We start from the raw sequence: 23,556 nt of genomic DNA on the forward strand, positions 1-23,556 counted from the left end.
AAAGCTTACATTTGTTTTAGATTTTCTTGTGTTACATTTTCATTTTTCTCTTTTTCCTCTCTGATTGCTTTTATTTAAAAATTCTTTTTGTTGTTCTTCTTTTTCCACTCTCCACATTCTTAATTTCTTAGAATTTTTTGCTAAACTGTCACCTCAAATCAGTGGCAACAGCCATCTTCAAAGGCTGTTCAAAATATGCAGTGTCTGAAGGGCATCCTTCTTCTCCCTAAATTATTTCCCAGTAGTTTGTCTTATTGTCTGTTTTCTTTTCTGAAAAACATAATTTTTCATTTGAACAAGATAGTATGACCTGTTCTGTCTTGCTTTGCCTTCTTTGACACAAGCAAGTATTATTTATTTGGACAAGTAATTGCTAATTTTGTCTGAGGGGCTTGTCTGCTCTCTTTTTCTTCACCCATAACCTATGACAATTTCTGAGAAGAAAATCAGCAAACATAAACTCTACAATGCAAATTATTGTGATTTACATAATCCACAACTGCTGAAACATGAGGATTATAGAATGCTCTGGAAAACATAATGCAGAGGCTGTTTATTAATTCCCAAATAAATGGTAATCTTGGGTTTTATCAATGATACACACTTACTTGGGAAGCTCGTGGTTCCAGCGTTGTAGTAATATTTTGTTCTCCAACTGATGAAGCAAGAAAAGCCACTTTCTCCTTTGGCTGCAGTGCTAAAGCCAGCAATGTGCCAAGGAGAGCAACAAGGATGGGGAAGGGTCAAGGTCTGGATGGGAAGCACACCAGGAGTGGCTGAGGTCCCTTGGTCTGTTCAGCCTGGGGAAGAGGAGACTGAGGGGAGATCTGCTCGTGGTCTGCAGCTTCCCCACAAGTGGAAGCAGAGGGGCAGGCACTGATCTTCTCTCTGCTGAACAGTGACAGGACCTGATGGGAGGCAAGAAGCTGTGTCAGGGCAGGCCTAGGTATTTTTAAGGTATTTTTCCTAATATATACCTTTCCTAGATATTAGGGAGTTCCCACAATTACACTTTCTGTTCAGAGCCTGGGTGAAACAGCTCTGTAAGCATTTGCATGCCTTCCTGCTGGAATGGCTGTTCTGGATGTACTTCAAAGAGCTGTGAGATGGAGCTGAGCTTGTAGATTAAGACATCTAAATGTAAATGTTTATGTATGGAAGTGTGCATGTGAGGCAAGTGTCTGAACCAGTGTCAGAGTCACTGTAGGTGATGGGAATGTGAAGTGACTGAAGCCACTACCAGATGGGATGCTCGTATGTCTGCAAGCCATGGGTAGGATTTACAGAACTGTGCAGTTTTGTTCTGAGCTGGCAGCAGGAGGTGGGCAGAGGTATTCCAGGGACACCCAAAATACTTCCCTGGATAATTTTTTTTGCAGTGCCATTCAAAGTTACCTGGCTGAAGTGGGCAGGCTGTCCTTGGGAAGCATGGGATCAGAGGCCTGGCTCTGAGTATCGTCTTTGTTGTGTGGCAGAGGTTGGGACTGGCAGGTAAAGGTTTATTCAAGAGCTCAGTTTAAGACTCAGGTTATTACTGTACTTGTGTGAGCACCTCAGCTTTATAATTCCCTTTATAAGGGAAAGATTTAATTGGGTGTTTTTCCCCCCATTTACAAATAATTTGGCAAAACAAAACAAAACAAAAAACAGAACAAGCCAGTGATTTGCCCAAGCCAATCCAGAATCATAAAATGGACTCCCAAAACTGAGCAGGTTTTCTGTTCATCAGATCTTGCCTTCTTTGACTCTGTTTTGTGGTCCTCAGAGCTCAGAGTCATAACATCACTATCTCCAGTAGACTTTGTGTGCTCTAACATATCCTTACACAACATAACTTCTCCTGAGCCCCTTTTCCAAGCCAATGTTGACTCAACTTCTTGCAACTTTGGGGGTTCTATTAGGCTGTAGAGTTACAGACTTTTTGCAAACTCTCCCAGGTCTGTCTGTGTGTATGTGTCTATATATGACTTCCATCAGAGGTCGTACTTCCTAATGTAAAGCTTGGCTTCACAAAGAACAAACTGTTTGGAAGACAAAAAATCCTTGCCTTTTTTCTCTAATGCAATTTTTTTTACCCTTTTACCCCCTTTTTACCAAACCCATAGGTCAAGAGCAAAAGGCAGCAAGGGGTCCCAACACCAACTGTTTGTAAACGTACCCATAGAAAGAGAAAACAGATAGGCAGGCAGGCAGAGTGAGTTTTTTCTCAGGCACAGCTGCAATATTCACATTCTCACTTTCACGTGGGAAAGGTATTTTTTGGTTCCTTGTATCCATTCATCATTACTATGTACTATTACCAACCCCAGGAGAAATATGAGTTATGAAAAAGCAAAGCAAACAGATTTGCCCATCTTAGATTTTTCTTTATTCTGGTGGTATCCAGATGGAAACAAGATGTTTGATGTACTTAAAGCTACAAATTTGATTTCATCTTCAGGTTCAGAGTTTTGACATATGTAATTTACCTTATAACAAGAGCCTCAGAGCAATAAGTTTTGAGGTCACAGGCAAAAAAAAGCCAATCTACAGCTACTTGTATCGAGCTGTACTTCACTTTCTCTGAAAGGAGTCAAAATGGAGAAGGCTTTCCTCATTTTTACTCATCTAACAAATTTTCACAAAGTGAATTCTTTTCAACAGAGGAAAAAAACAAACCCAGAAGACCTTGCTGTAGGTCTTTGCAAGCTGCTGTGTGCCAGTCAGGCATCACACAACCAGGAAGTGCATTGGCTGAACAGATACTAAGAAATCATTTTGAATGCCTCATTTCAGGTCTGTGGAGATTAATTTTATCATAAATTTCGAAGCCTGATTTAATTGCGCTAATTATATTTTCTCTTGGGAATTGATGGATTACTACCTAGGATATTCTCACTGTGCCTAATGAATCACACCGAGGCTTTCTCTTATTTATACCTGCTGGAAGTCAAGGAAATGAGTTACAATAGGCACTAAAGAAACATGCAAGAAATTACCCTAAACCATTTGCTGCATATTCTTGCTCTTCTCATGGACCTGCTCTTACAGTGATGATTCCACTCTGCTGGAAATAATTGCAGAGAATCCATTTTAATTCTCTCTCTGTGGGGAATTCACTGAAAAGAGAGCACGTTTCAGACATGCAGGGCACCTACTGTTTCTCCTCACATCACTCTTTTAACACCATCCACCCATGCACGTGTGCTCCTTTTGAGCGGAGTGCTGTGGGTGCAGAAGTAATTACAGCCACCACACTTCCTGGTACTTGTGATTCCATCAGATGTAATCATGCACGCTTTGGAGGCCTGATTTCACTGCTGCTGGAATTTGCCACTGAATGGAATAAGGGATTAGGTGACATCCTGTCATAGAATAAAGTTCATCTGTCATGTTCAAGTGCCAATCACCAGGATATCTTGTTTTTGTACAGCTTTGAAAAATCATGTTGTCTCCTGGTCTCTGCATGACCTTTCCTGCTCAGTGTTCATTTAATGCCATAAAGCTTATAATCAGTATTTATCATTTATATGGAAAGAAAACCAGCCCATGCCTAAAATGAAGTAACCATTAAAAGCACAGTGTCCTTTCCCTCCCCTTAATTCCTCCTGTGGGATCAAAAGCAATGCCAAATATCTTTTTTCCTTGGGGTGAGGGAGGTTCACTAGGGCTAATTCTGCACCCCAATCTTCATATCCTTTCTTACAGTTTTGTTCTGAAATCTTTCCCTTTCTCTCTGGCTTTTGCAGGCACGTAGCAATAGCTAAGCTACAAACAAGTACATCTCGAGTTCAGCCTTGATGCTGAACTGCTATCTGACCTCTCTTTCTGAGCTCACCCCATCCTTCTCCTCTGCAAAAAAGTGAGGTCCCTTGCCCACCACTGTGGTGAAGGGGCTTCTTTCTAGATGTTTGTGTGCCCTCTTCACACTGGGGGAGCACCAGTACTGAGGAAAAGTCTGCACTACGCTGGTTGGACATTGTGTAGACTCACAGAAATCCAAGCAGGAGTTGCAGCTGCCCAGGGGTTTCTTCTGCTGGTTGGGAGCATGGGATGTTGCAAAGCACTGAGTCCAGCACGCTCAGTTGAGAGTTGAGCAGGAGGGACCAACATCTCATTTTTTTCCTGACCTAATGAACGCAGTCATTTGAAAGCAGGGCATGCTCTAATTTGACTGTACAGTTATTCCTTTTTAGAATTTCATTTTCTCAAATGCCATATCACCTAAAGGTGGACCCTTCTTTCAGATATGACAATCATTTCCCCTTAATTAATTTTGATTGTTTGCTCATCTTGGTGGAACAGACCTTCATGAAGAGAAAGAAAGGCACATTTCCTTCAGGAGCGAGTCATGCACACATTAAATTGAAAAGCTGCGATGTTCTGTCACATTAGCTTGGTCCCTACAACGCAGCAGTCACGCTTGATAAACGGCAACATTAAGAATAACATTAGAGAACACAGGCAAGGGGTTGTGATGGCAACCAGGGTACCTATCTGGCCATTGTTACACACATTGCCTTCCTCATCTGTGCTTTTGGGAGCCGTGGACATACAGAGGGAAAAGAATCAATATGTTTCTCAATTTTTTCTTGTGGTTGACAAAAAAATTATGTGGATTATAACTGGACTTTTCGTTGAGCTGTAACCCTGTAACTTCAGTGCCATGAAAAATCCATAATTATGCTCTGTTAAATATAGAAGCATGTGGCAAAAGTGGTTAAATTTATTAGATTATTTATTGTTTATTTACTTAATTATTTGTATAAACTATATGTGTGGGCGTATAATGTTACACAAACACATAGGAGCAGTTTTCCAGGGTGTCTATCACTGTCATACCAAAGTGCTGACACTGCTGTGAGGAGGAGGCTGATTGCCTGTTTAAGACTCTAAGAGGCAGCGAGGATTATTTTCTTCTGCTTTTGACCTACCTTTCCCCATTTCTGAATGGCTGGTGTTCAGTTCTTTCTTTAAGCCAGTTTTCTGGATAGGGCTTGCTTATTAAAAGTCTCAGACATTATTTTAAATCACACCGCTGTCAGTGAACCTCTTTAGTGGATCATACTTGCTATGGAGTCCTGAAGGTTTCTGGCTTGAACCATAGCAGAGACATCTTTGAATCATATCCTCTGATTTCACTGCACATTTAACAGTGTCAGGGGATTTTTTCAGAGCCCTTGGTGTTATTTTGCCCTTTCATTGGAATCAATAGTACCAGCACTGTTCCCACACAGTCTGATGAGGTCACATTTAGGCGGACACTGACCACTTCCATTATCCCACTTGTGCTTTCTTTTGCTCTCTTTCCTATATATCATTCAAATCGAATACTTATTTCAAAAGAATATATTTATTCTCTTTTAAAACTAGCCTTGGATTGTGATGTCCAAAAAGAGCTTGAAGCTAGTTAGGAGACCTTTGTGCTGGAGCTCGTGCCTCTGCAGTTGATGTGTAAAGCCCCTTGCTTTCCCTCTTGCCAGCTGTGCCTATGCTGCAAGCTTAAGGTGACAGGAGCTGCCACTCGTGCTCCATAGTTTTATGCTGGAACTAAGACACAGATCTGTGGTTCATTACTCTGGCTCCTACAGTGCAAGCAAATTACAATGGTTTAAACACAGTTGGGTTTATTTTTAGTCTGAAGGATAATGTGGCCATGGCAGAGACTGAACAACCAGGCAGAGAAATTCTGGTGGTTTAGCTTCGCTACTTCCTCAGGACCTTTGTAGAGAGTAAAGCAAAAAGAGGTAGCAGGTGAGAAACATAGGCTATAACCTGTGTAAAACTCCTGACTCCTACTAGAAACAGCTTCTGTGGAGAAGGGTTTCACACAGGGGCATCCCAATCAGGGGAAACATGGAAGAGAATTTGGGTAGTATAAATACATGTTTTCTCTATCTGTTTATGTGGTGAATCAGCATTTAGCCCCAGCCACTCTCCCAACCAGGCAAAGCTGCCTCTGAGGAGCAGGATGTGTCCCTGGAGAGGAGCCAGGAGCAGGGCTGAGCCCATGCAAGGCAGCCTGGAGCAACAGCTCTGGCATTTTTCCTTTAACTTCTATGTGGGAGTAAGGCAGCAGGGGTGCTCAGAGGGTTTAAGGACAAGGCAGCCCTCAAAATAACTCACCTTACAGTTTCTTTTCTGTCTTGTTTTTCTGTTTTTCTGCAGAGTTAAATGTAAGAGAATCTGACGTGAGAGTGTGTGATGAGTCCTCATGTAAATATGGAGGAGTGTGCAAGGAAGAGGGAGATGGCTTGAAATGTGCGTGTCAGTTCCAGGTAAGGGCTGCTCACCTTTCTGTTTGCCATTTCTAACAAATCCTTCAGGTGTATTGAAGTGTTTGTAGAGTCACTGCTTCAAAAATTCCACTCAGCAACAGGCTTATGGACTCTATCCATAAGCCCCTTTTTCAATGGCACTGATTGGATCAAATAGCAGGGTCACCAGTGATCATAAATTTTGAATTAGAACAATGAATTAGTCCTGCTCAGAAAAAAGATAAAATCAAAATGTCTTCTGAAGTTTTAAAAAGAAGTAAACAGGAGGTTCGATTTTTTGTCTGTTTTTGAGCCTTTTGTTTACAGTTTTTATAACTTTTTTATAACTATCTTGGCAATTCTTCTCCCTTCCTGCCACCAACTTTTTTAGAGAAAAATACAGCAGTTCTTTTTTTTTTACAGTTTATAGCCAGGACAAATGTATCAAATATTATGTACAAGACTCGTGGTAAAACTGGAAGAGCTGGCTGTGTTATCAGCAAACCCTGGAGTGGGCTGTCTTTCAATGTTTTAAAAACAATGGTGTGTTCTGTTTCCAATAAATAATAAATCAAGGGGAACCAGAATAGCAATGGTGTGTATATGATCTTACAGTGGTTTTGGATTCCAGTGTTTCAGAGCTGGCTTTTGATAGTGCACTGTTCACCTGTGCTAGGGACATTGTTCTAGCTGCCTTTTTTAATGGGTGGAAAAATTCTTATGAGACAAGGCTTTTTCATCTGTCTCAGTCTGTCTGTAACATTTATTTATACTATTATGCAAAATAGTAAAATCAAAGCTCAGTAATGATTAAAAAAAATAAAAAAGGAAAATAAATACAACCCTAGGATGACCAAGGGTTTCGTTTATTTTTTGTAGGTGGTAAATTTTGTGACTTCCTAATAACCAGGTCTTGAAGACATAAAAAAAAAAGAACTAGTCCATGTGCTAAACTGTTGATTTGTTTGAAGAGTGCATTTTTTTTAAGCATTGTTTTTAAACTACTTACATGTTTACTTGTACTTCTTGAATAATTTATTCTATACTCTTAGGAAATAAGTCTATGGGTGAGGAGAAGACACTGTGTTTTTCAGACATAGCAGGTTGAAAATCTTCCCGTAACTCTCAAATTTAATTGAGCTTACTCAATTTGCTGCAACTAGCAGCACCAAAATTTCCAGGCAACAAACACCCAGCCAAAACTGTTAGGTTCTTCACATGCAAGACTATCTGAGGGCTAGCTATTTTTTCTGATATTTCAAGGTTTTGAAAGGAAAGCAGACACATTTTTGTATAATGGGTCAGCTGAAGAGGCACTGAAATGAAGATGTGGGAATATCACCCTGTTCTTCCAGAAGTGTGTTTCCGATTCATCACAGAGCTGGATAACTGTCCCACTTCATTTTTTTTCCTAAGATTACTTTGCAAGCCCTGCTTGTAGTTCAGAGGTCTAAGTGTCTTTCCATAGCATGCATGTCAAAAGCTTTAGCCAGGAAAATACTTGCTGAATTAATACAGCAAGGCATTTTTTATGTTGTTAAAACTGCAATCTGTAGAAAAATGTACACTAACAAAAGAGTTGCCAAATTAAATTGATCTGGGATCCAGGTTGTGGTCGGGTAAGATGTTCCTGCTAGCAAGGAAATCACAGAATCCATGAATATGCCAAGTTGAAAGGGGCCCACAGGGGTCCTTGAGTCCAGTTCCTGACCCTGCACAGGACATGCCAGGAGTCACACCACGTGGCCCAGAGCATTGTCCAAACCCTTGTACTCTGTCAGGCTGGTGCTGTGATCAATGCCCTGGGGATACTGCCCCACTGCCCAAACACCCTCTGGGTGAAGAACCTTTTCCTGATTTCCAACCTAAACCTCCCCTGACACAACTTCAGGCCATTCCCTTAAATCCTGTCAGTGGTGACTACAGAGAAGAGATCAGTGCCTGCCCCTCCTCTTCGCCTCCTGAGGAAGTTGTTCAGTGAGGGCTGCATGACAGAGAGGTGTTTTGGGGATCAGAGTGGTGCAGCGAATCAGAGCCACTCCTGAACTAAGGCTGAGACTGGCACAAACTTTCTTCAGTTTAGGGAAAATGGATGACAAATTTCAGTGTTGTTTGAAACACCTATAATGTCATGGCAGCAAGAGCTCTGCGGGCTAAAAGGTCTTTTGCTGTATTTTGGATGAGTTTTACAGGACCTGAATGAAAAACAGATCAACACCTAGTGCATGTGTTATGAACCAGTGTGGGAGGTAAGATGGGGTGAGCTGGGATTAGGGGAGAGCAAGACACCATGGGGCTCCTTTTCCAATTTCAGTAAGAAAGTCTTTACAGAAGTCAGTTTAATTAGACAACTGCTTTAATAGAAGAGAATAGGAAAAAGTGACAGTGAGCAAATCTTGCAACCCATTCAGATGCTGGAAACTCTGAAATCACACAGCACTGGATAGACCTCGGATGGATTTTCCCATGGCACACTGTGCTGAGCAGATCCTGTGCACAAAGAGATGCTCTCCCTTTTGGCCATTTGAGGTATTAGAGGACTTCCTCACAACAAAACAACTTCACTTCTGAAGGGTGCTCACAGAAGAACTTTGGGCTGTGCTGTAACAAATCACTAATGGCTTACCAAACTGTAAAACAGGAATCCCTTTACTTTTCATTTCCTATCCTCAGAACAGAACCTGAAAATTTAAAGCATCACACAGAGACTTAAGGAGGATTGAGAATTATCTGTTGAACAGATAATCATCTATTGGAAAGTATTGTCCCCCTGGGGAGTTGCCTGTTAATTACTCTCTAGAAATGACTGTTCTGTGTGGCATGTGGCAGGACTAATGGCTGAGTGTCTGAGAGCTGCTCACTGTGGGGAAGTATTACAAAACTGTTTGAAATAATTTTCAGAGCTGGCAGAATGATTTATTTTTGTCCATATCTGCTTAGTTCATTCTCAGTTAGTCATCTATGGCAGGATGACAAAGGATTGGAGGGTAATACCCTTCAAAATTATGTTTTAACATTTCAGTGTTTTGACCTTTATGTATGTCAAAGCATAAAGAAACTGTTGTGGGAGAGACTCTCACTTGGAATTTGGAGAAGAAATTTTTTCATTATTTTAGTTTAACTAATGTTGTTATTTCTGCATGCACTCTCACAGGTTGAACTGTACCAGTTTAATCACAAACTTTGTGTGGTTAAGAACTTTGGTGGTTACTCTGTATTTCATCCTTCTTGGCTCTTGTTTTTGGTCTGGTTCTTTTTTTCATCAGGGCGTTGAAGATGCAAAAGGTGTCTGACATTACAGTTACCACCACATCCCCAAGCAGGGCAATATCTCCTTTTCCGTGCTGGGAAGCAGGGTTTGGACCTCCTGTTCAGCAGGAAGTCGTGCAGCACTCTCAGATGTTAGGCAGATTGCTGGTCCCAGCATCTGAATGTGTACAAGGGGTTTATAATCCATTTCTGTTAGAATATAAGAAAACAGCAAAATGCAGGCAGCTTCTGCAAAAGCTATTCTGAATGATAAGTTTTCCTTTCTTCCTTTCTTTCTTTTTATTTGTATCAAATTCTACTAAATTTAAGATTTAAATTTTTCAATGTAGTAATAGAAAAGCATTATTATAGTTGTTGACCAAGTAAAAGACTCATGATGCTCTTGAATTTAATGAGAGTGGCTGTTGTTTTCCACATCCTTTGTAAGACTGTGCTGACCAAAAAGGTCAGCAAATTTCCCCTTAAGCACTGTTCTCCTTAAATTCTCCTTTGCTCAGTTTCAGCCCCCTGTGCCTAGTCATTCTTTCTTGTATTATCTTGAAGAAGTTTTTTCCTGCCTCAGTGTTTATCCTTCAAATACTTCTAGATGCCTGACATATTCCCTCTAGCCAGTACAAAGTCCCAGCATGGTTATTTTGTGCTTTTAATCTTTCCTACTGAATTCCTATGTTCAGTCCACGCGGAGTTGGACTATTATTTCAGTGATCCGAGAGGAATACATATAGTGATACTGAAAAACTAATATATTTCAAGTAGTTCTTTAGCAAAAAGGGTTATAAGATGCTGTTAATACCACAACTATCTTCCTGTATATTTATATGCAGTTCAGATTAATCACTTGATTTCTGTATGACTGGGTTATATTATAATTTCTTTTCTAGTGTCACACGAACTATATTCCAGTTTGTGGATCAAATGGAGACACTTACCAAAATGAATGCTTCCTCAGGAGAGCTGCTTGCAAGCACCAGAAAGAGATAACAATGGTATCAAGAGGACCTTGTTATTCTGGTATGTAAAACATCACTTTGTGTGTCACTGATGAATGATGTTTTATGGTTAGCTCTTTAGTTTTGCCCTTAATTCCAGCAATTAAAATTTTTGTGCTTTTCATAGGATGAAATAATGTGGAAAGCCCGAGTCCTCTTTAGGAATGGAACCTTTTGCTATTCAAGAAATCTGATACATCTTCTGATATGCTAACAGATTAATAAGTAAACACTACAAGCTGAAATACTTTATCTGACAAAACAAATTATTAATGCTTCTGTGCTGCTTACAGAGGAGCGTTTATATCCATCAAAAGGCTTTTAACAAATTTGGAGCAAATTCCAAATTAGCTGTTTCTTTAGGACTTTTATTTTTAAGATAGACAGAATTAGTGTATTAGCATCCAACAAGTGACACTGGTCATCCTGACTGCTGCTCTACCTGCATCCAAGGCATCATCTTTGACTTTGGGTCATCACATTGAAGAGATGCACAACTTACAAAATCATTCTACCTCACATTTCTAATGAACTTGCCTTTTTTGTCTTTCCACACACTTAAAGCACAGATTTTTCCATGTTTCAAATACATGGGACAGGTTTTCCCTGTCTTGACTATTACAACATACTCTTAGACTCAGGAACTTTAACCACCAGTGGTGTTCTGAACCTCAGGGTACACTCAAAGCAGGTCAGACCAGACACATGACTGGCTTTCTTAGAATGAAATTAAATGGCTCAGTAGTGTCAACAACTGCAATCTTTGGTGCATAAATAATACACATAAAGTATTAAGTTGTGGGATGTCCCTCATCTTTGGATACAGAATGGTTGCTTGGATTAATCTAAACAAGTTTATGTCCATATGGCAGCCAAAAGCGTGACCGTGGGTCAGATGCACAATCCTTACTAACTTTATGTTGCAATGACATTTTAGAGTGATCAGGCCTGGAGTTCATTGGTAGCTGCAGAATCTCATCTGGAAATTGGGGTAAATGCATGTGCAGGGTACCTAGCCCAAGTCCTCACCACTGCCAGTCCCAGTTCTCTCCTTTACATGCAGCATGTTTCACACCAGCTGCTCCAAGGCCTTTGACAGCAGCACAGACCTATCCTGAGGTCTGGCTCGTTTTGCTAAGGTCCAAAACAATCTGTGTTCTTGGTCGCAAGGAAGCCCATGTTTTGTGCCCAGCTCAGAAGCATAATTCCAGCATCCCTCAGGCTGATGGCTGAATTTACTGTCTTTCCCAATCTCCCACCTGTAAATTATCTCCAGATGCTGCAGAAATAGGAAAAAAAATGCAATTCAGTTTGGAGGACTCACATATTACTGTAACAACACCCAAGAAATACAGAGGTTTTCACTGAGGATGTATAATTAAATTGTATTTATTTAATTTCATGCACAAGTCATTTTAAGAAATGGACACACAGCATGAAAATTTATTTCTATCACTAAAACAAAATTTGAGGATAATGTTTTAGCAACAACAAGGAGTGTTTGCATGTATATGCATTCTACTCTACTAAGAAAAAGAAATTTCAAAATGAAAAATCAATTCTCAGCCTCTGGTTGCTGGCTGCTAATTACTGCCTTGTACAGCTAGTAGGGAATTTTTTTTTCAATCTTCCTCTCCTTTTCTTTAAGTCCTACATAAACCCAGGAAACGCAGCATAATTTTTAGCACTTAGTGTAACAGATCAAGAAATGTGCTGAAACACATTGCTCCAGAAAGTACTGAAAACACATTTTTGAAGCAGAGGCTCTGATTCAGGCTGAGTACTGCACTTACACTGTCACAACCTTAAGTGCCTCAGCAGAGCTCCACTAGGATGGCACCTGCTGCTCCCTGAGTGCCTGGTGGGCTTCAGATGACGGGAAAATATCGGATGATAAAAGTCATCACCCAGGACCTCTCCATGCCCTGCCAAGACAGTGGCATATTTGTGCTCCTGATCTGTTACACCTCTAATGGAGACTCAGATACCAAATGGAAAGATATTTTGTAGAACCCCCCCCCATTCATTTTCACTGGTTGCCTTTAATTTGGCTATTAAAATGCTTTGTTCTAGGGCATCATAGGGAGACAAGTACAAACTCACTGGCTTCCTATCAGGGCTGGGATTCACCCAAGACAATAGAATGAAATTCCTCCTTACTGTTGGAACAACTGTTTAATATTTAAAGTATATCAGGCTTCTGAATCTCATGCAAGAATAAAATACTTCCCATTTGCTAGGGATTGATACCTTCTGTAGCTACAGCACTAGAACAGGCTACACTGAGTGATTTAGTCACTAAATCATTATTCTGTTTCTTGGCAGGTAATATTTTGATTAAAATTTTACAGACATAAGTGATTTGCAGTGTATTTTCTTATTTCCTTTGTCAGAAGGCTGTCAGAGTTTCAGGATTCTAAAATAAGCAATTTTTAAAAAAGAGTCAATTTTAGATGCTTTAGAAATAAACAAAATGCAAGTTTTGACATTAAAAATGGTTGTTTAGAGAAATGAAAGAGAATGCATGGATTAAATTTTGGGTCTGCATACACAGGTTTTAATATTGATTTTGACTGCTGCCAGATTTATATTGTATGCACATGAAAATGTAACCACACAATGATGTAGTACTTGATTATACTTGCAGCTTTTCAGTGCACTGTATACATTTGGAAGCCACAGTCCATTGCTTTCTGTTGGGATTTCTAAGTTAAAAAAAAAAAAAAAAAAAAAAAGAAAGAAAAAATAAGAAAAAAAAGGGAGAATAAAGCTATTTGCAGAACTAGAAACAAGCACAGGAATTATTCTCTTAGGAGTGGCTTAGGGAAAGGTCTGCTTGCTTAAAATTTGTCAGTGGACTGTTTGCCCTCCTGTTTGTACTTAGCAGTTTGGAGCTGCTGGCCTAAATGGGCAAGAGATGGGTTCCATTTTTATGCTGCTTTGAGTTAAAAGCCATCCTTCCCGAATGAGAGAGGCTGCAAACATTTTTGGTTTTGGGGAGCTTTTTCTGCCTCTGCATCAAAGCAGACCCACAGTACAGAAATGGCTCCTGCTCAGAAAGAACAAAAAAGGAGATTCTGACTGTAGCTGAGTGCTTACAGCATTCAGATGCTGTGTCTCATCCAAGTCCTTCTTTGTGTATTTTATCCAGAAACTCCTTATGGATTAAAGCAGCTCACAGCAGAAGCTTGTGTATTTGTGTATTAGCGTATTTTTTATAGAACCATGGAATGGTTTTGTTTGGAAGGGACTTTTAAAGATGATCCAGCTCCCATCTCACGGCCCTGGGTAAAGATACCTTCTGCTAGACCAGGTTGCTCAGAGCTCCTTGAACACCTTGAAGGAAAAGCCACCTATTTGGAAAAGGATGGCTTTAGTAAAGCTAGAGGTCAATCACTCCTCCTCTAATTACTGACCAGTGGCTGGAGCAATGCTGTTTGTGCCCAGCATCTTCACTTCTTTGAGGATCCTTCTGGACTGATCTTGGTGCATGAAGACAACTTTTGAAAACCCTGAATTCATTAAAGGCCTGAAAAGAGCAGGGCTCCTTGTCCAAGTAAGCTGAAAAAAAAAAGCTACTCTTTTAACCAGCAGCTGCCTGGGAAAATCTAGCCAAGGCTCAAGAAAATAAAAAAAAAGCAGCTTAGTTTAGCATGGTTACCCTGGAGACGAGAGTCCTAGCACAGTTCCCAGGGAAAAGTTGAAAATGATACAGTGTTATAGAGGATGACACCTTTTTTTTTTTTTTAATCCTTTTTGAGAACTGAAAGTCCAGGGAAGTAGAAATGAATCCATCCTGCTGCTGTGATGTCCTGCCAAGTGGACTTCATGTATATCAAGCCAATTATCTGTAGAGACAGGTGGTCTGAGCCTCAGCTCCACGATTTACAGGGTGCTTTCCAGGTGTGGTACCTGCCTGCCCCATGCACGCTGGGTTTAGCCAGAGCCCCTCACTGGGGCTGAGCACATTTCTCACCTCAGGGGAAAGCAGTCAGAGGGTGAGAGCTGGAAATAAAAACATGGAAAAAGTCAAGATTCTCTGAGACATTTTGCCCTTTGTCTTTCATACACATCACATATGGTGAACTTGCTCATATTTGTATGACAGCTTCCTCTCTCCCAAAACTGCTTATGACACAATTTCACCACCACAAATAATCCTATATATTAATTCATATAAGTAAATCATGCTCCTTCAAATTTCTTAATGAAGCAATACTGCATCATAAGGAATATTTCTCAATGACTCAACAAGGACATTTTATATGGAATTGCATGTTTTGTCAGTAAAATGGGTCGCTATCAATGGAGAACAGAACCTTCTGGTTTTTGTGTTAATTTCTGTAAGGTTATAAGCTCAATCTGTTAGACACCAAATAGTGGTATAGGAGGAAAGAAGGGAAAATTAAGGCAAAAGAAAAACAAATCTCTATTCCTGATACTCCATGTGACAGGACTCATTTTTAATGTGTGAAGTGACCCAGTAACGTGGAATTTCACACTTTCATCCACGCACTAGAGGGAATTATTCTTAGAAATACAGCTCCTTAAAGAAAAGCAGGGGAGGGAACTGAGCAAACAGAGGGTTTGGTTTTTCCTCTGATGTGAACAACGACCTCATGTGTGGAAGCAAAATTCCCACTCCTCTCTCTGGAGTCTGGTCTCTTTTCAGTTTTTAGCAGATAAATTCAGCTGCCTTCTCCATCACCAAAGCAGGCAGGAAAGGAGAGGCGTGGGATGAGCAGAATGCGTGCTCTGCTCCTCTCGGCTCCTCAATTTCCAGAGAAGCTAATCTAATGGGAATGGGAAACAATCCACTGACGGTAGTTGCCATTCCATTCTCTCCTCTCCTCCTCCTTTGAGCAAAAAGACAGGAAGTTTGTGACTCAGTTCATGTGTTTGAGGGCCTGCCTTTACTGCTGTTCTAGCTGAAGCCTGTGCAGAGTGCTGCCCGGCGGGATGCACGTGCCAAATCCCTAAACAGATCCATACTGCTCTGAGGTAGAGCTGGCTGGGGGTGGTGAAGAAGCTCAAGTCCCGCTGACACTTGAACTGCTAATGCAAATGGGATCCAGTTGAAAGCTGTCACTCATCAGATGCCAATCCAGACAGTCAAATGTCAATGAAATAACAATGCCATTAGAGCATCTTTATACCAAGTGATTGACTCAACTGACAGAAGCAATTTTGTCATTAGATGACTTAAATCAACCTTCCTTGGATGACTAGTTGTCTTCCGGAGGTACTTCTGCAGTCAGGTGATTTATGTGTTGAAGTACTCCTTGAAGTACCACTCCCAGGGCCAGAGAGTAAGGAAAAATAAACCTTCCAAAAATCGGAATTTGTACTCTTCATCTCTCTTTGGTTTAACGAATTTTAATCTCTAACAGTTGAAAAGAGGCTAAGAAAGATATTTGTTTTCAGTACTGAATAATGCTGTTTCTTGAGTAACATCTTGACAGGGAAGAGAGAGACTAGGGCATACTGAGCGTGGACAAACGGTGTTAAAGGATGCCAGGCCTTATGTGGGATATTTGTTTTTACAGCTGGCTCATTAAATGTAACATCTGTGTAATGTTTTACAGTGACAAGTGTCTGAACAAACAGCTGCTCCTGGGGCAATATTTTCATTTGCTTTCTTTTTTTTTCTCCCCCTCTGTTTCTTTTTCAGATAATGGCTCTGGGTCAGGAGAAGGAGGTGAGTACCAAACTCCACTTATCTTTGGTTTTGGTCTTTCTTTTAGACAAATGTGTGCCAGTTTTATACACATATATACACATGGTTACTGTATACAACACAAATTGAGGGAAAATTATGGTACTTAAAATAAGCTTTAATGTTGCAGTGTTATTGGACCATTTCAGAACAGAAGTGGTAGAGGAATAGGTTGTACTCTGCATTTCACCAATATTGTTCTCTCAGATTTGACCTATATCGTTTTTCATTTGCTACCAGCAATGCAGTGCAATATTTAGATCTCTATTTCACCTGTATTTCTCTCCAGAAAATGACTATTCCTAATAAATTTCTTACCATTTTTTCCCTTGCATTTATTTCATTAGTGTCTAAAACATCTAAGTTGTTACCTTATGCTGGGCTGAGCTTGTTGCCTTAAATATAAAACAATTGCATGATGATATCTATTTATATAAAGTATTTTACTAAAATATTTTTTGTTCAAAGCTGTGTATCCAAAGAGGGGATGTAGTACAGCTGGTGGTTGTAGAAGTGTTCCCATCTTTCAACACATCTTAATCTTCTTCCAAAGATTAAAAAAAAAATTATCTTAATTCTATCTTTGATACTACTTACAAGAATACATATAGAATGAAAAATATGAGACACACATATATATACAAACTCAGAAAAGCTGTTTTGCCTTTAGGCTTTGGTCGTGTTAAGAAAGTGTTGCATTTCATGGTGATGGGACTGAGTTTTGAAGTACTGTAAATCTTGTCTAGCTACATAAAAATGTGTTTTTGTGGAAAGCCATCTATGGCATCACTGTGGATCTAAATGTAACAGTTCACTTTTCAAAAACCAGCAGCTAGATCACTCTTTTTTTCCTGTATGGAGGTGAAGGGGGGTATTTCCCTCCCTCTAAATAAGCTGCTATCAGTAAATTCCTGGGCTGCTGCTAGCTGCTAGCTGCTGCTAGGGCCATTCTCACCTTTGTTTCCTTTTGGGGCAGTGTCTGAAGTAACAATTTTTTGCTCAAACACTTCCTCTTCTTACCTCCCCAGGTGACTTTTCTGATGCTTCACACTCATTCCCCAGCTCTGTTTGCTTCTCCTTTGCCCTTTGTTAGCCAGCCTGTTATTCCAGGCTGCTCCCTGCAAGCCAAGCTTTCTGGCCTTGGTACTGCTATGCAGTTCTTGTAGGAGACAGAGGACAGTAATTTAGTCCATGTTTCACTTTTTTTTTTTTTTTAGAACAGTTTCAGAAAAGTCAGAATGCCATTGAGATTAGTTGGGTTTGAGGTTTTTTCTCAGTATTTTCTAACTGCATACAAAAATCCTGGCTGAAGTCCCTTGTAAATGTTACTGTGTTGATCTGGAAGAGATTGGCAGCCGACTGATAGATGTCAGGATTCTTTGGGTAGCTTTAAGAGCAGTTTGGAAAAATGTACAGCAGTTTGGAAAAACGTAGGCCAGAACATGCTATGTTTTGTTGGCTGCACACTGAAGAGGTGAAAGGTCCATGTTCAAATAATGTTCCTTCATTTGGGGCAGGAGGCTGAGCCCAAATCCTCCTGTCGGGGCAAGAGAGACCCAAATGGGCTTCTCTTTGTCACTGCTGGTTTTTTTGTTCTCACTTGAAATGTTCACTGAGCCTGGGACAAAGAGCTGGGGCAGAAGGATTCGTGCTGTGGAAAGGCTTTGTTAGCTGGGGCTCAGCATGCCAGTGCATTTGAATTATTTATGCAAAATAGAATGCCATCGGCTGAGGAGGTTTGGTGGTCCCTGGATACCTTGCAGAAGTAGTTGGTGCATTGTCTTGGGAGGTGGAATATGTAGATGCAGTTCACTTCAGGCAGAAAGAATTGAATCTGGTTCTCTTGGCCCCAGGTGAGTTTCTGCAGTGCCTGGGTATTGAATTAAGGAACAATGTACCCACTCTGTCCTCCAGCAGTTTTGTGACATTAGGCCTTCATTTACTGGGGTTTCTTCTGAGTGCCTTTGGGCCAACCGAAATGTTCCTTCTTCTGTTCAGTGTGAAAGCAGTTGGGTTTAGTTCTTAATTTTAGGTTAAGAAAAAGGAGACAACAAGACATTGGAAATCCTGCTTGGCTCTTCTTCCTATTTTTAATACACCTTGGATATTTGTGATGCATTGAATTATTCCTGTCCTTGTGCACCTTCCTCACTAAACTGGGTGTTGGGTAATACTTCAGTGGGACAATTGGTTACTCTTCAACATCTTGTGTCATTTTCTGTGTCTGAAAGCAACCCTTCAAAGAATGGAATCCACTGCTGCTTTGGCTATTGAACTCTGCCCTGGCTGAAAATTCAAGGATATTTTTGTAACTGGAATTTAGTTTTTTTTTCATAATTCAGGTAGCTGTAAAAGTGTTGCATGAAAACATTAAAACCTGAAAAGTCTTACTACAAGTTAAGGGAATTCAGAAGGAAAACCATACTTCTAGAAGACTGTTGGGCCTATTGAGAATGGGGATGCGTTGTTTGGAATCCAAACAAGAAGAAAGGAAAGGAACCCAGGCAGAGGGTGACCTGCAGGGTAGAGGGGCTCCATGGTGCCCTCCACACTTCTGCCTCTCTGGTTATTTCAGCTATGTGTCTGTCTGCTGCAGAACTGCATCCTGGCCCAAACTCCCTCATTTTCTCAATAGAGGGATGTTTAATCTCATACTCTTGGGTAAGGGTGCTCAAATGGGAACCTAATTCCCTGGGGAACCTCTGTGCCCCAGGGGTTAGGTACAGCTGCTGCTCAGAAGCGCAAGGAAGCTTCAGTGGAAGTGGGAAAAGGCAAGGATGAGTGAGAGAGAACCAGCAAGCGAGCAGACGTACTAGCTTAGAGGCTTGTGTTTTCTTCTTAGGATCTGTGATCCCAGATGTTAGTCACAGAATCAGTGTTTGCTGTGTTCTCAAACATGCAGTTAGTGTGGTTGTGTATGCACCAGAGATGCTTGCACACACGGAATGGATGAGCACAGCTGCTTGTGTGCATTCAGGAGGCATTGCAAGTGCTGTGCAGATGCACTGTTTGCTGGTGGATTTTTAACTTTGAAAGAAGTAATGGGAAAGCATCTGAGTTGTGGTCTTCGGTTGCTAAAGCTCTGCCTGAGGCAGTCACCACTGCTGAAATTAGCAGTTGGCCTCATGTTCAGCTTAGATTTCTGCTACTGATTCACACTGTTCTTTCTCGTTTTCTGCATTTCATTGCAGAACAATCTCATTGATGATTCTGAAACTTGGCTTCATGCATATTCTCCCTCCTACTCCCAAACTATGATGTTAATGCATTCATTTCTATGTTAAAAAAAGAAAAAAAAAAAAAAAGAAAAAAAAGAAAAGTAGATTTAGGAACAGGAGAAAAATCCACAAAATATTTTTTCCTCAAAGATTCCTTCAGACAATATCTTGCCTTAGTAGTTATCATGTGCTACAAGGAAAAAAACCTTAAGACCATGGAACTGCTGGTTGATGTTCTGCACAAATCATCTTTACTGTTACAAAAATACTAGATTTTAGGAAAATAATTAAGAGTGGGAGAATTTTTTCAGTATGCCTGAATGAGATGAAGTAATATAATTTTTAAGGATGACACAATTTTCTAGTTGCCCTCTGACATTCTGAATGAGCTATTTCAATTTTCTATGCTCTGTTAGCATTGAGTTATAATAAAAGGACCCATTTTTCTAATTTCAGAAGTCTGAAATTTCATTAGCGTAATAAAAATTGTACTTATGAAGCCAAGCAGTTGGTCACTTGTGGCAATGGGTATCCTGAGCCACTTCTAAGAAGAGTATATGATTGTCAATTCAGAAATGAGAGAAATTTCAAAAATCTCAATACTCTACCATTATGTTTCACCCCTGCTGAAGGCAATGTCAGAGAGCCTTTAAAGAGTTTTACTCAGACTTTAAAGAGTTGCCTGGCTGGGGTCATGGCTGAAGATGGTGGGATCCTTTAAACTTGCACCTAAAACATGGGCTTCTCTCTGTATTCTCATATGAATCATTCTGCAATTTCCCTGTTCTGAAGAATACAGTCATAAAATTAGGTCCTTTGTTTAATCAATGTTTTGTTAGAATTTGAGGCAGAACTGGAGAAGGGTGAGGTACAGACTCAAATTTGTGTTCCTCTCTGCCAGCTGTAAATTGCAGCACTATTTGAACTGCTGAATGTATTTCCACAACATGTAGATTGGGGCATGAAAAATTATTCTAAGGCCATCACATGCACATAAAAAAGTAGATTGCCAGCTCGCAGCTGTGATGTTGACTTTGTGATATAGTAAGGCCTTTGCAAGAATGTGTTGAAAACCAGCATTTGTAACATTCACCATGTAAGAGCTAACAAATGGTAAAGACTTTTCAAGCCAGCCTCTCAGAAACAAATCACTGTCCTAGAAGAAGCACGTTCCCTGCTCTAGTAATCAGCCGGGAAGGGTGTGATTTCTAAGTGCCCTACTGTGCCCATAACATTAATTTTTAATTCATTTTGTTCAGTGTTTGTCTGTGTACCTGAGAAAAATGCCCTTTTGATATTAAAAAAGTTGTAATGGTAGTTAGACAGATGGCACCCAATCATTTCAGGCTTTTAAGCTAAGGAAATAACATGCTTGCAATACATATAGCCCAGTTAATTATTATTAAAATAATTTGTTTTGAATTTCTAATCCCTCTGAAATTTAATAGCTGAAGTATCTTGTGATGAACGTCTAGCAGATTGCATTTAGTAATTAATAAATTGATATCCAGTATGTGCTTTTTAGCAGGCTGCCATCTGTTCCTTCCCCTCACTGGGGACAACACTTATCCAGTAATTGTCACACAGTCAGGGTGGAATAAACACACACAATTTAGAGCCTCGAATATTTTCTATTCTAATTTGTAATAGAGCCACTGATTTGTTTTAATGTATTTTAATATGACTTGCAGCACCCTGGATAGGAGGCAGCATCAGGTCTTTTAGCTATTCCTACAATGGTGTGGGGCTTAGAAAGACTTAAGATGTGGATTCCATCACCTGGCTTGTCACCGAATACCACTTCACCTTCAAATAGCCATATTTATTGTTGTCAAGATGACATTCTATGTAGGTAAAATTAACACTGAAATAAAACAAGCAAGAATTGCTGTTTTTACAGCAAAGGTTCATAAAGGAGACGCAAAGGCACTAAACATTCAGGCACTCTGCTGGTGGATGTCGCTTGTCCTGGCTGGATGGTGACAGTGGGGGGCCGACAGTCCCCCTTTTTCCAGGGCTCTGCAGAATCCCAGCTACCTGGGGAGGAGCAGCACGAACAAAAAGATCACAGCAGCATGGGTCTGGGGTGGCACTGGGTACCTTTATTTGATGTTACACTCCCCGAGTCTTGGGGTCCCAGGCAAGGAGCTGGGGGCAAACAGCAGCTTATAAAGGGGGGCAGGTCTCAAGGGAGGATACACTGTAAGAACTGTGGGTGGAACACAAGGCAGGGAATACAAGGGAGGAAAACTGCTTGGGACAGGAGGGGTTAACAACTGGATGTGGGAGGAAGGGGTTTGAAACCTGGCAGAAAAGTAGGTAAGTAACAAAAATATGAGACACCTGGCTCAATTGAATAACATAGGCAGGTCTGTGTCCCTCTAAACTCAGGGGGGAAAAAAGCCCAAAAAACTACCAAAGTACAAATCAAACAATAACCTTCAAAATAAAAACACACTGCAACTGTGGAGACTTATTCTAAGCAGGTTTTTCAGGGGCGCTGGAGCCAGAAGCACATAAAGACAGACTTGACTCCTTTTCCTTCTTGCCCAGGATATGTAGCAAATGAGGACAGACTCATCTTACATACCCTGCAGTGGGAGTCCAGTGTGTTCATGAAATTGTGGGACACCTCCCTTGGCATCTGGTGACTTTCTTGTCCTTTGTTTTCTACCATCGTCTAATCATGCTTATTTTCCCTGGTGCTCATTCTGAAGCTGTTGTGTCTTCCTTTGGAGAAAAAGGAGTTAGCTGTGTTTGAAGCAGGGTGCTGGAGTGAGTGGGTACTCAAGTTCTCTAACTGGAGGTTTCTGCAGTGTGAAAGCTGATCCAGTCTTGCAATATGCCAGCTTTTCCTACCATTATCCACCGTGTCACAGGCACAGAAGCAAAGCAGAAGTTCCAGCTCTCAGGCCTGTGAGATCCCTAACACCTCACGAGGGTAGTGGTGGTGGGGAGTCCTACAGTGCACATCCTCATGCCCTTTGCTTATTAAGTGACACATCGTCATTGTCACAAGCACTGGGCAAGCCAATCACCTTGGGTAAGCCAATCACCTGGGTTGTGATTAGGGGAGCAATCTTCAAGCTCCCCTCCTCCAGGTACCTCAGTCATAAGCAGACCCAGCATCCTGCTATTAAAACTGTAATGCCTGTTCTTGCAAAATCCAATTCCAAAGGCTGGTGCCTTTACTGAAGAGTGCTTGAAGCAGCAGTGTGTGGTCCACACTGCGCATGGAAAGGATCTTCCAGCCACATATAGATCTCTGCTGGACTGAGGCAGGCTTTGCTTCTGAGCCAGCTGGGTGGTTGGATAAGAGAGCAGGACCTTCCATGCTGCCAAATACTGCTTTTGCATGTGATCCAGCAGCGTGGGCAAGAGAATTCAAGACACCACTTGCCAAAACTTTGGGAGAGCTCAGAGTAGTGTTGCACTTGCTTTAAATATATACTTACAGACAAAAAGAGCAGGTTTGCAGCTTTGTTTCAAATTATGGGAACAATCTCCTTTTTAACTAAGTGCATCATTAAAGTTGCCCTAAAAGTTAATGGAATGTAGGATAAGTCACTAAGCTCTGGAGTGAATTGCAGTCCTTAGTGTGCAGCTCTGTGGACTGTGGTATTTTGAGAGGAATTTCCAGTGCTAGCCATACTGACGGAATCACAGTCAGAAATCTTTTTGAGATTAGTTGATCCCATAAAATACAGTAAAAATCATTATGATCCCAAACCAGTTAGGAATTGGTTTTCAGAGGGACTTGCCTAGACATTCTGTCAAGGAATTGTATCTATACACGGCTATGAGGAGTTCCAGCTCCCCCCTCTTCACTGGGAACAGTGATTACAAATATACAGCATAGCTCCCTTTCTAAGCTATGCCTTAGGGCAGACAAAACTTCACCTTGACACAGATGGATGCTTTTGCTTTAAGCCTGATTGAAAGCCCTCAGCAGAAGCCCAGCCACATTACCATTGTAGGAACACACAAATGAGTTGCTGAGGGAAGCAATTTACTGCTGCCCAATTCCTCTAGAGCTGCTCTCCATTGGCAGGCTCCTACCCTGCAGCTCCTAAGACATAGCTGGCCATCTTCTGCACAGGAATAATGACTCGAGGAGAAGTGTTAGG

The 23,556-nt window shown here is 40.9% G+C and overlaps 1 protein-coding gene across 1 annotated transcript in view; it reads left to right on the top strand.

Moving 5' to 3' along the window:
* Positions 1–23,556, top strand: part of TMEFF1 (transmembrane protein with EGF like and two follistatin like domains 1) — a 112,680-nt gene that overhangs the window by 60,467 nt on the left and 28,657 nt on the right. The window contains exons 2-4 of the mRNA XM_030236942.2: positions 6,148–6,257; positions 10,388–10,517; positions 16,167–16,193. Coding sequence (XP_030092802.1) covers positions 6,148–6,257; positions 10,388–10,517; positions 16,167–16,193 — 267 coding nt within the window. The remainder of the gene's footprint in view (positions 1–6,147; positions 6,258–10,387; positions 10,518–16,166; positions 16,194–23,556) is intronic.

Source organism: Serinus canaria, chromosome 2 (assembly GCF_022539315.1).
Source record: "Serinus canaria isolate serCan28SL12 chromosome 2, serCan2020, whole genome shotgun sequence".
Taxonomy (NCBI): Eukaryota; Metazoa; Chordata; class Aves; order Passeriformes; family Fringillidae; genus Serinus; species Serinus canaria.